The 17171-nt window shown below is 43.1% G+C and overlaps 1 protein-coding gene across 3 annotated transcripts in view; it reads left to right on the forward strand.

The window, feature by feature from the left end:
* Window positions 1-17171, forward strand: part of CCSAP (centriole, cilia and spindle associated protein) — a 93347-nt gene that overhangs the window by 61251 nt on the left and 14925 nt on the right. For all 3 annotated transcript variants that reach the window (XM_069234988.1, XM_069234987.1, XM_069234989.1), the window contains one exon: window positions 11756-12027. In XM_069234988.1, coding sequence (XP_069091089.1) covers window positions 11756-12027 — 272 coding nt within the window. The remainder of the gene's footprint in view (window positions 1-11755; window positions 12028-17171) is intronic.

A 17171-nucleotide genomic window follows, 5' to 3' on the forward strand; every position in this document is an offset into this window, starting at 1 on the left:
GGATGTTTATGTGGAGGTCAAAGAAAGACTACTTGCGTGAATTTTGGAGTAAACAAGTGTGTTACTAAAGTCACAAGGGACATTATTAAGTTTCTGGAATCCCACTTTATCAGATGTCATTGATGTTGCCAAAAGCATAGTGAGATCTATTATTTCTTCACAGGCCCTCTCTAGGCAGAAGGAGTTGTCTCCTATCACCTGTGTTTCCGGAGGAACTCTAGAATGTGCTTGCAATACTAGACTTAGTTGATCAAAAAGAGGCTTTATAAGACATCGGCGTAATAATCCTCCTTATCCTGCATTAAACAAAAAGTGCAATGGTTGTTTAAAAAAAAAAAAAAAACTGGGGCATTTCCAGACTGTGTGCTGAGCAACTGGAAACACTGTGATAATCATTAATGTGGATGTTTAGGAATGTACAAACAAATTAGCATACTATTGACTGTTGACACAAAGGCTGATGCATTTCTTGATACCAAAAGCAAGAGTCTCTTACGCAATCAGTGTTGACAGTACATCTGTACTGATCAGGGCGGACTAATGTGTACCAATAACAATTTTGGCAGACATAACATTCTTTAAACATGGGTCTAGAGACTTCCTCTTGAAGAAACCAGACACTAACCCTAAACACAATATTAATTTCTTTAGATTTTGTTTTGATGTTTGGGCAGAATTGCATATACCCATCAGAGGCCATGACATTGTGGGGTGGGAGGACTTAGCTAGATTGGGAATTTTATTAAGATCAGGGCATGACAAGCCCATTGTTCCTTGAGAACTGTGTATATTAGCCTTGGATGCCAATGAAGATATACTTGAATTGACTGTTGAGAAATTCCCAAGCATATTTAAGAATGAAATGGTTACAGTGAAGGGATTTGAACGCTATAAAATGTTTGTCCTGTTTTTCATAAAGGCAGGGCAATTCTGTACAGTGTCCGTAAAGATCTTAAAATGTTAATCAGCAGCCTTTGCTCAGAAGGGATTATACAGCCCACTGATTCTTCTAAGTAGACTTCACCTGTGGTCTGGACTAGAGAATGGTCTAGTGACTTTCTTTTTTGTGTGTGGAGTTGCAATCCTTGAATCAGAATATTTGGGTTGACTGTCATTCCCTCCCTCATATTCAGGAAATGGTGGCCAATATTGGGGAAGGAAAATATTTTTCAACTATTGACATTCACTCTGCTTATCACCAGATCACTTTGAGTAAATAGTCCAATGATCTCACAATGGTTATAACCTGACATGGGCCATTAAAATACCCAAGGGTACCTTTTGGCTTGGTCGCAGCTGCTAATGTATTGCAAAAAATGATGACCATATTTGGAGACCTAGAAAATGTTCAAGCCTTCACTAAGGAAAGTGATGGCCATGTTGTGGTCCTTAAGAAGATTTTGACTGTTTCGAGTAAGAGAAGGTTGGTGAGGAGGTGAAGAAATAACTGTGGCTTTTGCTTCAAGAAAACTTAAGGATGCAAAGGCCAAGTATAGTTCTATAGTGTGAAACTCTAGCTTGTGTATAGACAGTACAAAAATCTAAAACTTAAATATGGGGAAAGTAATTTGCTGTGTTTATGGACCATAAGCTTCTTCTATACTTGTTGTATGGTAATGGTTTAGAAGGCTTCTGCGAGGCTCGTCTGCCTTCGGTGTAAATTGCAAGAATTTGACATGCATTTGAAGAACATTCAAGGTGGGAAAACATTTCTTGCAGACTGCTTGTCTGTTTCTGAGCAAAGTTTAGATGGTAATGATGAGCGTGAGTGCAATGTGACACTGGTTGATGCGGTTTATGATGAAATTCTATCGCTGAGACTGAATGAAATGCAATAGTTATTGAATTTGTAAAACATTAAGCATCTTAAACTGTCTCTTCACAGTCTTGCTGCCAGTGTCCTGGTTGAACGGGCTAACTTTTTATTTTTTATTTATTATTTTTTAAATAGGGTGTGCAAACTGCTCTTGCAGCTGGCCTTGACATATTCGAAAGAGAAAGCGCGAGCTTATCTTGCGCCTCCCCGAGCGTCTGCAGGGTACTTTACCATTCAAGTCATTAAGAGGGAGCAATCTCAATTTGAGAATAGTCCCCAGTTGGTTTGGTTTGAATTATTCAGAGGATGGGGAATTTCAGAAGTCGTATGTTATGCTCCTTAATACACTTCAGAGCCTTTTGTGTAAGTAGGTACCTATGGTTTTCAGGTTTCCAAAAAATTAATAATTGAAATTGAATAAGTGTGATCTGTGAACATACATCTGGCTAGTTACTGGCTTTTGTTGGGCTGTGTCTTTGCACCTCTTGTGTTTCCCAGGTTAACCTACTGTTTAGTTTGTACTTAATGGACAAGCTAGCATAGAATGAAATGGCATGTCTTTAATAACATTGAGATTGTTTTTATCTCAGTTTCCAAGGAAATTTGCTACTTTAATTATTACATTAAGAGATGCAGATGCTTTAAGTAGAATAGGATTGTGTAGCAGAGAACTTTGAGTGAACAAATCTCCAATAACTACATTGTAATATGGAAAAGTGGCTATTACTAATCCTATTTCGGAACTGCAATAACAAAACAATAACATTATTTCAAGGCTGTCTTTTTTGTTGTTATTGCAATTGCAGATTACCCTAAAATGGCTTTAGGTAAACAGAAACCAAGGTAAAATGGGGTGAGGTTTCAATATAAGCTATAGGACGCAATGGCTCAAGTTCGGTTTGGATTAACAAGGACAACATTAACTGTTAAAATTTGAGTTTGCAGATGGTAAAAGGAATGAGTTTGGGTCTGGGAAGAAGAGCGGACTTTTCTCTTATGCTCTGTTTTAAGTTTTCAACTTAGTAATATTCACTGGGTGGGAGTTTGAGGCAAGTGGGTTAGCGAGAGAGAGGGAGAGAGTTTACTCTTGAATTAAAGGAATTGATAGGGAACGTTGGTCTGAGCTGTGTAACAAAATTAACATGACTTGTCTTTGCTCACTGTTAATGAGAAAGATGTTCATCCTTCATACACCATGGAGCTACTGTTGTGTAGCCATTTTAGTTATAGCTCCATGGATGTTATTTTTACGCACTAGGCCGCTGTGCACTTCAACCTAGATATATTTTATTCAGCTTTGTCTTATTGTTACAATAACCATTTTTACGGTCTTGTTTTATTTTCCGTTTATCTAACGTTTTTTGCCTGGGCCAGCACTCTGTTCTCAAACAAGACATTCTTGATCACTCTGTGCTTCTTCCAAGGCTACAGCATGGTACATTGCCGGTGAACCTGGTAGAAGTTTAGTCTCCAACATTCGTAGAAAACACACATCCTTACGTAGGGACATTTTCTCAGAACATCAGCTGTGTTATTATAAAAACACTTCATTGTCCCTTACACGTTCGAGGGAGATTCCCGCCAGGGAACTACGATTGTATGCTGATTGCTGAATGCTTCGCTACAGATGCTTACGCAGACCACAGGCCTTTGCTCAGGTATGGGGGTTGATGTCTTCCCAGGGGAACCTGAAGGACAGAATTAGAGCTTAACATGCTGTGCCCTATCATAGCCTAGGTAGTAGCTAGTCCATTGATTATAGTGATAATATGTTAGCGTTGTTTTTATGCTTCACTCTTCTCGTCACAATTTTAATACTGTCATGTTGTGTCGTCCTGGTTATTGCAGCTCACGCTTTGCTATCTAAGATGCAGTTGTTTTATTAAACTCATTATTGAAACATATACTGCTTCTGTTTGTCATTCATATATGAGACTGAATTGTAAATGAGAGAAACGGATGAGACCTGAGTGACCACGACTTCCCTGAGAAGCCAAGTATGTCATGCGCTCGGCTGCCCAGTCATCACTATCCTTGGGTAGAGATGATGCACTGCTAGTTAGCTGGACCAAAACCCGGTTTGGAGCGACAGGTGTCCCCCCGCAGTGGCTTAGACTTAGTCTCTCACACCACGGGCGATCCAGCTGCTCAAAATCCAGTAGTCTCATTAGAATAATAAGAGCCTGCGCGACACTACCAATCCTAAAAATGTATCTGATTGAGTTGCACACCGTTTATAATGTTCAATGTTTCTTTACCAATTTTACGTTGGTGATGACTGGGCAACACATAAACATCTTTTTGTCATATTTGTAAATGGCAGAATATGTGTAGTGTTTTATTTATTTTGTGTATCCCTGGATAGAACTCACACATTGGGTTCTTGTGTTTGCCATTACTTTTTAGTAAACTGATTCTTGTTTGTACCTCTCAACACAAGAAGAAATGGGAGGGCTGGCTGTGACCATATTTTGGTCTGGCCTGTATTCAGATAGCTTTAGTTGTCTACTAGACGTTTTGTTACCACTTCTTTAAAATGTACAGAGTGGTCTTTGGCTCTTTTCTCTGACCTCAAGCTGTTGATATGATTTGCTATTGAATGCTGCTTTGCAACGCACGAGGGACTATTTTACTTCTAAAAAACAAAAAAACAAAAAGTACACTTCAGGGATGTGGAATTCCTATCGCCCGACGCCCGGGACATCTTGTTTGGGGTCAAGGGCAACAAGTTTTTATGTTTACTTTGTCCTTGGGACAAGTAGGCCCAACCCTCTGCAGCACAAACCCTCTGGCTGCCTGTTTACAGAGAGTGGAACTCTCTGCAGTTGAGGTAATGTGTTTCCAAAAGACAATGCTGTTCAAACTTGTATTTATGGTTCATTATTTGAAAACCTTCATTATTAGGGTGAGTGCTGTAAATAAATGTTTTAAGGTCACACTTCACTACTGACGTTGGTTCCAGTGCAAAAAAAAAAAAACGTGTATACACATGTTTGAAAAGTTTAGGCTATGAGGCTAAGTATAATGCTCCCAGAATGCTCTCTGATTAGATGCAAATGAAGTGTCATTTAGTAAAATGTTTTGATGTATGCTAGTATTTCCCAAAAATATTTCTAATGGAAAATCAGTGTAACCATTTTCAACATGATTATGGGAAGCATGAAAATAAACAAACACTGACAAAGCCAACTGATCTGACATATTTTTATAAGTCTTTTAGTTTCATCAATGCGTGTCTTGTTTTGACATGGCTTTTGTAACACTTTATTGTTGTGGGAGCTACCAGGCCCTCAACATTTTAACAAACACTGGCAAAAAAAAACCAAAACGTTTTTGAACTCTAAAAGCACACGTTGCCACCTGTGGCATAACAAAGGCCCCGCAGCCGCCCTCCAGGGGGCCCCTTCAGCACAGCACCTGCCCTGAGTGAGTCTGGATAGGGGGCTCCTCCATGTTCTTTGCAAAGGGGCACTCTCCAGTTTCGTTACGTCACTGATTGCCACTGTAGTTCCTGACACTGAACAAAACTACTCCTTGTGGAAGGGCAGAATGCAATTACTCACAGCAAAGCCAGCCGAAAGAGAGAGAAATAGAAGTTTAATAAAAACAAAATGTCTTTGTTAACACCAGACCTAATTAGGGGCCAAGACCCACATGTAGGCAGCTTTTTGCATGACGCAAACGTCGACTTTCGCTGTGTGCGACGTGCAAAAAGCACATTGCGATGCACAAACCCAGTTTTGCGATTCAGTAACCTGGTTACCGAATCGCAAAACGGGTTTGCGACTCGCAATTAGGAAGGGGTGTTCCCTTTCTAATTGCGACTCGCAGTGCAATGTAGGATTGTTCTGCGAACGCGGGCGCAAACCAATCGCAGTTTGCACCCATTTCAAATGGGTGCTAACACTTTCGCAAAAGGGAAGGGGTCCCCATGGGACCCCTTCCCCATTGTGAATGTCACTGTAAACATTTTTTCAGAGCAGGCAGTGGTCTTACGGACCACTGCCTGCTCTGAAAAAATGAAACGAAAACGTTTCATTTTTTGTTTTTGTTATGCATCTCGTTTTCCTTTAAGGAAAACGGGCTGCATTACAAAAAAAAAAAAAAACTGCTTTATTGAAAAGCAGTCACAGACATGGTGGTCTGCTGTCTCCAGCAGGCCACCATCCCTGTGAGGGCCGCCATTCGCAAGGGGGTCGCAAATTGCGACCCACCTCATGATTATTCATGAGGTGGGCATTTGCGAAGCCCTTGCGAATCACAGATGGTGTCAGGGACACCATCCTACATTCGGATTTGCGACTCGCAAATTGCGACTCGCTCTGACTCGCAATTTGCGGGTCGCAAATCTGAACCTACCTACATGTGGCCCCAGATTCTTAAAGAAAGTCACAAAAGTGCACCCATGGTATATGTCGTACCCCTATAAAATATTTGTGAACTGTATTTTAGCATGGGTAAATACGCATGTGTAGATTTGCTCATGTGAAAATCTATTGAGCATTTGCAAGTTCATTTTCCCTCCAGCCACTTTCTTCCCAACCCTGGAAGAAGTTCTAATTCTGCCATTGTCAGGAGTAAATGTCCAACCTTTCTTATTATGGGAAAATATTAGAGAGAAGCTGGTGAAAATCTTTAAAACATGCAGGTTAGTAGGTTTGCAGACTCAAAGGCATTCCAGCCCTTGAACTATTGCTTACTGCTTCCTCCAGCCCCAGTATGCAGATCTGCAGAAAGGTGCAAAATAAGGAAATTGCTACAGTAGGGATTGAAACTTCAAGTATTCAAGCCCTACTATGGTAGTAGCCCTGGCATATCAGAGAGGTTATTATCAGAGCTCTTACATAATGAGATTGCTGCCATAATTTGGCGCCACACTACATGGCACCAAAGGGACAAGTAGATCATTTTACAGGACAAGTAGATTTGAGCACCAACCTGTCCCCTGGACAAGTAGATATTTTAATAAATTCCACACCCCTGCACTTAAACTTTTTTCGGCCTTTCAATTCTGTAATACTACTGTGCTTTAGACCATCAGCCATTTGTAGGTGTTTCACAGAATTTGAAAGTGCCCATGCATCTAACTTTTTCCTCTGCCCAACATTGCCACAGCCCATGTTTTGATAATTTAAGTGGGTAAAAACTAATAAGATTGGGAAAAGATGAAGACCGTGTATTTAGAGATTCATCTTTGACACCCACAGTGTGTAAACGTCTACATATTTGGGTATGGTACTTATTTTCTATTGCATATTAGAATAATTTTCTATGCTTAGCGTGTTAATGTCAGTTTACTTCATTGAGATAGATAGCTGGATGGCACGCATTTATTATTCTTATTAACCCAAAGTAATTACTAGCATAACTGACTTTTTGATACTTTGTTGGCTTTATTAGTCCTTTTGTCTGGCAAGCCATAGTATTGTGGACCTTTTAGCTGCACCTTTCCCTACATCACAATTGCATCTGGTGCTCAGCTTAATAGCTTAAAGCAATACTACGTTAGTTGAGAACTGACCTAGAGAAAAGGGCTATTCAAGGATAGGGGACTCAACTGGAAGTGATGCATGTTTCCATATATACTATGTGCCCTGGATCTATCAAACTGTAGCCAGAAGTTACTAAGCAGGCTTTTGAAAAATAGAAGTGACCCTGCAACCGAGTTGGTCTAGCTGAACCTTGTAAACTCTAACCTGCCTGGTGCATAGAGGTCATGATGGCCACCCACGAACGAAAGGGGTGTTTTGCATATATTTACAAGGACCTGGTGTTAAGCAAGCATAGTCACCAAAGCTAGTTCTGCCCTGCACACTTACCATCATTTCACTGTTCTGCTGTATTAATTTCTATGGTCAATCACGAAGAGTTCTAATGTTAACATTTGGACAAAGAAACTTGACAGTCTGTACCATGCTTATGGCTTTATTTTGTAGTAAACTTGGCTCTTATCTTCCGACTAAAAAGAGCAAGGGCATCAGCCTGTCATTGAGTAGAAAAATTGTGCTCATGAATGAAATGGTGTAGCATAACATTGCTGATATAGTTGGGACCGACTCCTAATGCCATCCAGTCACCCATTTAAAGATTTCAAGACGTCCTTCTGTTGAGTGTGGAAATTTCTGGACTGGATCCTAAGGTGCAAAATGAAAAATAATCAAAGTCCCCCATCTTGTATACGAAACAGCTAGATGTGTGAATGCAAGTAACCAGTACATAGCGGCAACAAAGAAAACAGAAATGCAAACAGGACGTCACATAGTGGTCTACTTTCATAGTGCTACACCACACACTTCACTATATTCCGAAATGAGACTTGTGGAGTCTCCAGGATGGCTACTAGTTACAAGCCCAAAGACTTGTTCAGAAACTAGTAATCTCTAGTGGTCACCGACATCTTTGAAGTCCAGACTCCCTCCTCCTTGAAACTCAATCATTTAAGAAGACAAAAGAGTAACAGTCCTTTTCCTAGGAAGTGCCAGATTTGGAACTCTTTTTCTAGCAGCTAAGAGGGAGACCTCAACCTACACCACCTCCAAAAAGATCTCAAATCCCTACAGTCCCCAAAACACTTCCTTTTGTGGAGAGATCATAAACCTGTCAGAGTGGTCCCAGTACAGACCCACACAGCTTTTACCATTGTTGTCATCGGTGCTCGTTTATGTATATTGATCAGTCATAAGCTGATTTTAGTTGCACCTGTTAAGCCCACAGTGGATTTTTGTTCTCTCTCTTCTTAATATTTTTTATTGTTTTACAGAACAGCCATAAAACACTGACAGTAAGCCCACAAACACACACATGGTCCCAAATTGACGTGCTCTTCTGGGGAGTCCTTAAAGTAATTTATTTTTATTTATTTATGGATTTATAAAACACTTGGCTACCCAAAACCATGCTTCCCAGCGCCAAAGAAAACAAGTAAGCTGCAAGCTACTTTTACTTGGAAAGGGATGTTTTTAGTTGCTTACAAAAGCACAGTAAATTGTTTGTACTTCTCAAGTACAAGGGAAGAGAATTCCACAGCTTAGGGGCTAGATAAGTGAAGGACTCCCACCAACCCCAGATCTTTTTATCCTGGGTAGGACCAGAAGTTTCAAAGAACTAGATCTCAGAGCCCTACTGGGAAGATGTAAGGCAATGAAATTATGGAGAATTTTTGGGCCCTGACTATTTGCCACGCTGTGCCAAGCAGAGAGCCTTCAACTGAATTGTAAAGCTTATGGTTAGCCAGTGCAGCGTTCTAAGGGAATCCCTGGCTGACTGACATTTTGGAATTCCCAAAAGAATCCAAGCAGCAGCGTTTTGAATTACTTGAAGCTTCCTGCTAACCAGTTTCGGGCTGCCAAGATAAACTTGAATTTCTGTAGTCCAGATGCGATAATTTCAGCCCTGAGACCACACTTCTGACTTCCACTGGGAGCCATTTTAAAGTTTTGTGGAGGGCTCTCAGGAGGCCAAAACAAGTGCTGGTAATACTGTTTGCCTGAGAGGCCATGAAAAGCTTGTGATCTAAGGTGACACCCAGACTTTTCACTTTTTTTTTTTTGTGGTACAGGGAATTCACCCAGTGTCGAAGGCCAACTGATTTGTTGCCAGAGAAATTAATTACTGCCAACTACCCTTACCTCAGCTTTTTTCTCCATTCAACTTGAGGCAGCTATCTCCCATCCATTTTGCTACCTGTGTCAGACAACTATTGAAAATGGTGGAGATAGCCACAATATCATGAGATAAGGTAATGATAAGCTGAGTATCGTCGGCATATGATACCATAGAAAATCCGAAAGCCTCAATATTAGACAGTAGCCGCACATATATGTTAAACAGTGTGGGGCTTAACGGCGAGCCCTGTGGGTACTCCACATTTCAATTGATGAATGGAAAAGAAACCGGACCCTTCATTGACTTGAAAGCTCCTCTCGCTGAGGAAGGAAGCCAACCATCTTAAAGCCAAACCAGAGATCCTTAGGTCCTCCAAGCAATGCAAAAGTACATCATGAGAAACCATGTCAAAGGCAGCGCTCAAATCAGGACCGATGAAAGCTGCAGAACCCCTTAAGTCAAAGATTTAAGGTCTTGTTACCCTCAAAAGTGCCGTCTATGTACTATGTTCTGCCCAAAAGCCTGAGTTGGGTGGCTTTGATTGGATTTCAGAAAATCTGTCAGCTTACTGTAAATAATCTTTTCCAAAATCTTCCTTGGCCCTTTGGAGAAGAGAGATTGTTCTGTAACTCTCCACCGCTAAGGGATCTAATGAAGGTTTCTTTAGCAGGGGATGTATAATGGCGTGTTACCAATCATTTGGAACACAGCCACTCTCCAATGATAAATTGTATAAATCTTTAGAAGCTGTCACCATGATATCCCCACCCTTAAGTAAAATGTCAGTAGGAGCAGAATCTAAGGGTGAACCTGATATAACACATTTTTCTATTGTAGCTATTTATTCTTTCTTTATTGGAGGGAAGCTAGAGGGGCTTGCTCTAAAGGAGTTAGTCTAATCCACCTTTTCTACAATAAGAGCTATTTAGGTCCAGTGAAACTCACCAAGAGCTACAAATATTATTAGTGTTGTAACAGTGACCACATCAGACAAGATTACATTAGCTCACCATATTCAGGATTACTACTTGTGATCACCTCAATGCATCAGACATAGTTTTTAGCAGTAATGTAAACAAGGCTTTATCAATATGGAATGCCTCTGCGTGAGTTATACTCAACAGCCATGGTTGCCATGACTCTGGTACCAAGGTAATAACATTTGAAAAATGTTTCCCCAATGTCATACGTTTTATCACAAAAAAAATCAAATTTAAATATATTTTGGAAATTCAGCAATTTTTCTCCAAATTGAGTTCTGAAATTGAGCACATTTTCATCTTACATCTACACTCTCAATTTTGGTACACATACATTAATACAACTAATATAAAGCTTCTAATTTAGTAGACTGAGCTACACAGAGAAGAGCTACTTCCAGGTAGCTGGAGAGCTACCAGTAGCTCCGGAGCTACTCGATGGGAAAGCCTGGTCTAATCCCTCATGATGGGGAGCCTCAACACTGGTGCCAGTGAATCGTATATCGTATTCACTTTCTCCAGAAAATACCTTGCTAGTAACTCAGTGTTATTCTGAGGGAGGCATGCCTCCCTTGGTCGAGCTGCCTTTCAGAAAACTTTCCACAATGCGATAGGTTTCTCTAGTAGCGTTAGGGGCAGTGCTAACCCTGTTAGCAAGGTCGTGTATTTGTGCTTTATGAATAGCATGTTGGTATTTCTTTACCAGATCTTTAGATCTAAGTTTCTCAGCCTCATTATAGCTTCTTCTCCAATTCCTTTCCTGCACCGTACCCTCCATTTTTTTTTAAAATTTCAGTTCCATAGAGAACCAAATCAACTTATCTCCTCTCCATCAGACTGTGGTATGAACTCAATTTCCCCAAAACCTTTTTGGATTTCCTGGGACGTCCCTGGATTTCTATTGGGAATGGCGGTCCAGCACCTGCCTGGTAGGCTTGATCTAAAAAGGACCATTTGTATAAGAAAACACAATGTCATTAGTGGTTGTATTATGTCAAGGGAGGCAGTGGTTTATTGTGGAGGTTAAAAGTGAGCTGTTCAACTTTTCTTCTGGCAAGTAGAGGCTCAAAGAAAGTAAACTAAATCTCCAAAGAGCACTTATAATAGTGGTTTAGATTTTTTTTTTGTCTCCTAATGCAGTGAATAAGAATGTTGGCCATAACATGCTCATTCAATATAAGTTTGCAGTCGTAGAAGTACATTTTTGACATACTCAGGATTTAACATATTGGTCTTTCAGCTAGTTGCACATTACATGTTCTATTTGGAAGTTGTTGTACACAATGAACAGCCTAGTAGATTCAAAGGCATCTACAGAAACGGTCTTATATTTCATTTTTCTTCCATTCTATAGATTGTGAGCTAGGAGTGGCACTTGTGGAGAAAGGGAGCAAACCTCCTGATATAAATGAAAAGAATAAGTCAGTAAATCCTTTAAGACCACCTCATGGTCATAAAGCCTTATCCCGCCGAAGTGGTAGTCGGAAATTGGTTGGAAGTCCAGAAAGAACTGTGCCATCAAGGGAAATCCGACATCCGTTTGCTCTGTATGCAGCTGGGGAAAAAAAGAAAGACACTGGAAGTCAGAAAACTCACAATGTGTGTGCACCAACATCTGCTAACGAAGTAAGTGTAATAAAACTCTTTTCAGAAGCAGTAAACTTTAATCAGTTGTTTTGCCTAATCTCCAGTGTTTTGTGCTGTCCTATATTTGTTTAAAGGCTCTTGTGTCAAGAAATATTCCCAGGTTAAATCTGAAAAAAATATTGTAGATCAGCATTTATTATGTTGTCGTTTTACACGTTCTCTATCTGGCTGGACCACCCTCACAGCGGACGAGACCCACACCATCATGAGCAGCGTCCACTCTGGAGCCCCTACTGATCCCTGTCCCCAATACATTTTCAACAAAGCCAACACCTCCATCGCACCTGAGCTCCGCCAAACTCTCAACTGCTCCATGACGGCGGCTATCTTCCCAGGGGACTGGAAGCATGCTGAAATCCGGCTGCTCCTGAAGAAACACACAGCCGACCCCCTGGATCTCAAGAACTACCGCCCATCTCTCTGCTGCCTTTCCCAGACCGGGTAATGAAAAAGGCCTTCAACGCACAGCTCTGCAGACACATAGAGGACAACAGTATCCTGTAAATCTCCCAGTAAGGCTTTAGGAGCAAACACAGCACAGAGACCGCCCTCCTCGCCGCCATATATGACATCCTTTCGCTCCACGACCACTGCCAAACAGCAGCCCTCATCCTACTGGGCATATTGGCCGCCTTCAACACAGTCTCCCATCACACCCTCTGCTCCAGACTCCACACATCTGGCATCCACGCCAGGGCTCTACAGTGGAAACGCTCCTTCCTGCCTGGCAGGACAGAGTCAGACTCCCACCATACCTGTCTAGCTTCTCCCCGAGCCCCACACCCTTCAACATTTACTTGGCCCCTCTTGTGTCCATCGTCAGAAGCCACGGACTGAACATTGTCTCCCTATGCTGACAACACCCAGATGATCATCTCACTGACTGAAAACCTTACATCTGCCAAGAAGAACTTTCACAACAGGATGGAAGCTATCGCCACTGGAATGGAGGAGAGCTGCCTGAAGCTCAACTCGGACAAGAACGAGATCCTCATCCTGGGACCCTCCACATCTGCCTGGGATGACTCATGGTGGCCTGCAACATTTGGCGCCCCCCATCCCAACCCACCCTCTCACACCATCACCACTGCCACCCCCTAAACTTTGGCTTCCTCCTGGATTAATCTCTCACCATGACCCGCCAGGTCAACTCCGTTGCATCCTCCTGTTTCCAAACACTCTCACTTCTATGGGAAATCTTCAAATGGATCCCAAACGACTGCCACAAGACCATAACCTATGCCCTGGTCACCAGCAGGCTCAACTAAGGCAGCGCACTCTACACTTGCACCACCCAGTAGAATTTGAAGAAACTACAGCACATCCAGAACGCCTCCACCAGACTGATCCTGAACATCCCCGCCACAGACACCTGAGAGACCTCCACTGACTCCCCGTTGTGCAAAGTATCAACTTCAAACTCCTCCGCATACAAGGCTCTCCACGACCTGAGACCTACCTACTTCAACCACTGCATCACCTTCTACTTCCCAGCCAGACCTCTGCGCTCTGCTCAACTGGCACTAGCATACAGAAGACCTTGGCTGGAGGAAGGTCCTTCGCCTACCTCGCGGCAAAGAGCTGGAACACCTTGCCTCTTCACCTCAGGCAGTCACTATTGTTACCTCAATTCAGGAAGGATCTTAAGACCTGGCTCTTCGACTGAAGCACAGAGGACCACCTTACAGGTGATTAGTGCACTCTATAAATTCTGATTGATTGATTGATAGAAAATGGGCGCCTTTGCTGTGTGCAAACTAATGCAATAATATTCAAACTTTATGGGGTAAGCACATTATTCAGGATACTCTTCTGTACTACGTGCAGTTCTGATTCAATAAATTACAAAGTGCAGTCCTTTTGGTAGTGTAGATCAAAAATGACTTCAGAATGGAAAAGATAATGATAATTAGTACAATGCATTGAATAAAAAGTGACCGTGTCCATTTCGTGCACTTGGCTAATTCCGTGTTCGGTTGTAAATAGGTTGTATCTCATGGGAAGATAAGTGAAACCTATCACATCTTCATAGGGGGAGGATTTGGTGTGCTGTATTAAAGGTAGGACAGTCTCCAGATCTTTTGCTGTGACGTTAAGATTATAGTAAGTCACTTGTGCGGTAATTCCAAATTACCAAAACTTTAAAATATATGTTACTGGTAAGTGAATACATGCCATATAAATAGGTGGGAAATCTAATTGTATGGTACAAGAATTAATTTGTAATATTTAATGTTGAGTTTTATTTTCAAACTCTATTCTCCATCCCAAATTCCAAAATATATTTACGAGTCTCCTCTATAACGGAGGATAGTTATTTTTGCAGCAGAAATCTTTTCTGGATTCAAATGCTGTGCATTATTTCGCCATCTAGTGTGGTTGGATCCGAAATCTCTTCTCTATAATTTTTTTATTTATTTATTTATTTTTGTGCATCTTATAGCACCATTTGGTGGCATGTCCTTCCCCTTGTGATGCCAAGGGTATGTCCCAGAAGCCTATGTACCTGGTCGACATCTATAGATTATTTTTCCCTCTGATGGGTCTGGATTTGGGGAGGGGAAGGGGGAGAAGAAGAGAGAGAAAGGAGGTGGTCCAGGATGATCTTAGTTTGATCAAAGAATCGTTAATAAAAAAAATTCTCTCTCTCTCTCTCTCTCTCTCTCTCTCTCTCTCTTTCTCTCTTTCTTTTATTTTTTTATATATATATATATATATATATATATCTTTTAAGACTCGCAGCCAGACAACCTTGTGATCTACAGCTCCTGAATAAAATGGCCAGCAGATGCATAGAGTGCAACTCGAGGAGTAACAAGTGGAGTCCTGCTTCCTTGTCCAAACCCTCATGCCATTACAGAATAATAATTTGTACCTTCCCAGGCGCCCTTGACCAGAAGGACGCTTTTTGAGAGCCTATGTCCTTGAAGGCAGTGACCTCTCGAGACAAAGAGAAGTACAAGCAGTCCTATCAAGATTCCGTGCCTATCCTGGGCAATGCATTGGCAGTCTCCATCATTGTGGATGCTACCAGGAAGAGGTAACAACTCTATATCAACAGGTACACCTCTCGACAAGGACAGAAAGAGGGTAGAAATGGTGGGTGGAAAAATAGAGAGGGTTGCAGCCAGTCAAAAGAACTGTAAACTTGAGCACACTCCTAAACTGTGGTCACCAACACTGAGAGAAGATTGAAGAATTAATGTAACACATCCTGGTAAAATATAGAAAGAGGGTGAAGACGATCATCCAGGAGGATAAGATAATTTCAAACACCTGCCTCAAATCAGCCCTGGATGCAGCAGACACTGGTAGAAGGCAGATGTGCATAGAGGTATTTCTGATGGATACAACTACCTGTGGATTCCTCACCTCATGAATACTCCCATGGCGCCAGCATTCGACGGAAATCTTCTTACTAGTCTCTGCACGTCGACGAGGACGTCACTCTAGCCCACGCGACGCCGTCTGACGTCATACAGGCAATAAGAGGTCCTCGACGACGTGCGGACGTCAGTTCCCTTTTTTCCGTGCATTCGAAACGGTTATCTTCGAGGGAGCAACTGTTACTCTTGCGGTTACAGTGTATATCTTGCTGCGTAGTCTTTCGCTAGTGGAAATAATGTCGCAGAGAAAGTCTGGATTTAAGCCTTGTCGTGAGTGTGGAGGCAAGATGTCGGTGACGGATCCTCATTCCGATTGCCTTTGGTGTTTGAGCTCCGACCACGACGTCTCGACTTGTGATTCATGTCAGCACATGAATCCAAAGGCCCTCAAGGAACGTGAGGCGAAGCTGTTTATGGCCAAGTCAAAGGAGAAACATCACAAGAAGTCTTCTTCCCCAAGACATCGGCGTCATCGAGACTCCCGGCGCCGTAGAGAATCTCGGCGTCATTCAAAGGAGACTCGTTCCAGGTCTCCGGATCGGCGCCGAAGGACATGGGAGGTCAGTCCCACGGTTACGCCGCATCCTTCGACGCCGTTGCCCTCTCCGGCGTCTCCAACTTCACCTGGACAGGCGTCGGTGATTGAGGTATTGGAGCCTCAAGTGTTTTCTCCGGCGCAGACGCCGAGGCCGGCGTCGGGGTCGCCTCCGAGACAGGCACCCCAGTATCCGGCTTTTCCCACCCCTGGAGCCGATAGTTCCGCATTCTTGAATGCAATGTATGCCATCTTCCAACAGATGGCTCCAGGGGGTGCTCCGGCTGGGCCTTTGGCCTTTTCTTTGGGTGATCCTGCGCCTCTTCGGCCGGCACCCTTTATGCCCTTTCTCCCGTTTGGGAACGTGGGCTCGGCGCCAGTGTCGGCGCCGGTGGCCGCTCCGGTGGCTTCAGAAGGATTGGCCCCGGGGATTTCCATCCCGTCGATGTCGGGATTTCGGCCTGTGACTCCGGTGGGTCCATCTGCTTCAGCTGCTCTTCCGTCGGCGCCGAAGTTACCTGTGGCGCCGGATGCGGCGTCGGTGGCTTCTGAAGATCGGCGCCGATCTTCGACTTCGGCGGAGGCATTGTCGACTCCGCGTATTGAGCAACGACTTCATTCAAGGAGACGTGCTCTCATTGTATTAGAAGAGCAGGAGTACCAACGAGCCCTAGAGGAAGGAGAGCTAGAGGACTCGGGTGATGGGCTGCGTGGACTGGAGTCGGCCAGTGGGCTGGACACTTCCCCTGAGTGGGACCTTTCGTCCCCGGGGGAATATACTGAGGAGGCTGCTTCCTTTCATGCGGTGGTACGGAAGGCAGCTAGTTTTTTGGACCTGCCTTTGCCGGTGGTGGAGGCAAAACAAAACCTTTTGACAGAGGTGTTACATCCGGCCTCAGCCGCGGCGGAGCCTCTGTTACCATTTAATGACGCTCTGCTGGATCCGGTGTTAGAGGTGTGGAAGAGGCCGGCATCTTCCCCAGCAGTTCACAGAGCCGTGGCCAGGAGGTATCGGACGGCTCCAACTGACCCTGGTTTCCTATCTAGGCACCCTACGCCGGAGAGCTTGGTGGTGCAGGCCTCCTGTTCGTCCAAGTCAGCGCCTGGTTCTTTTCCGACGGTCCCTGGGGACAGAGATTCAAAGAAGCTAGAGGCGCAGTCGAAGAAGATTTTTTTCGTCCTGCAGTCTGGCGTTAAAAGCC

This window comes from Pleurodeles waltl, chromosome 5 (genome assembly GCF_031143425.1).
Source record: "Pleurodeles waltl isolate 20211129_DDA chromosome 5, aPleWal1.hap1.20221129, whole genome shotgun sequence".
NCBI classification, from domain to species: Eukaryota; Metazoa; Chordata; class Amphibia; order Caudata; family Salamandridae; genus Pleurodeles; species Pleurodeles waltl.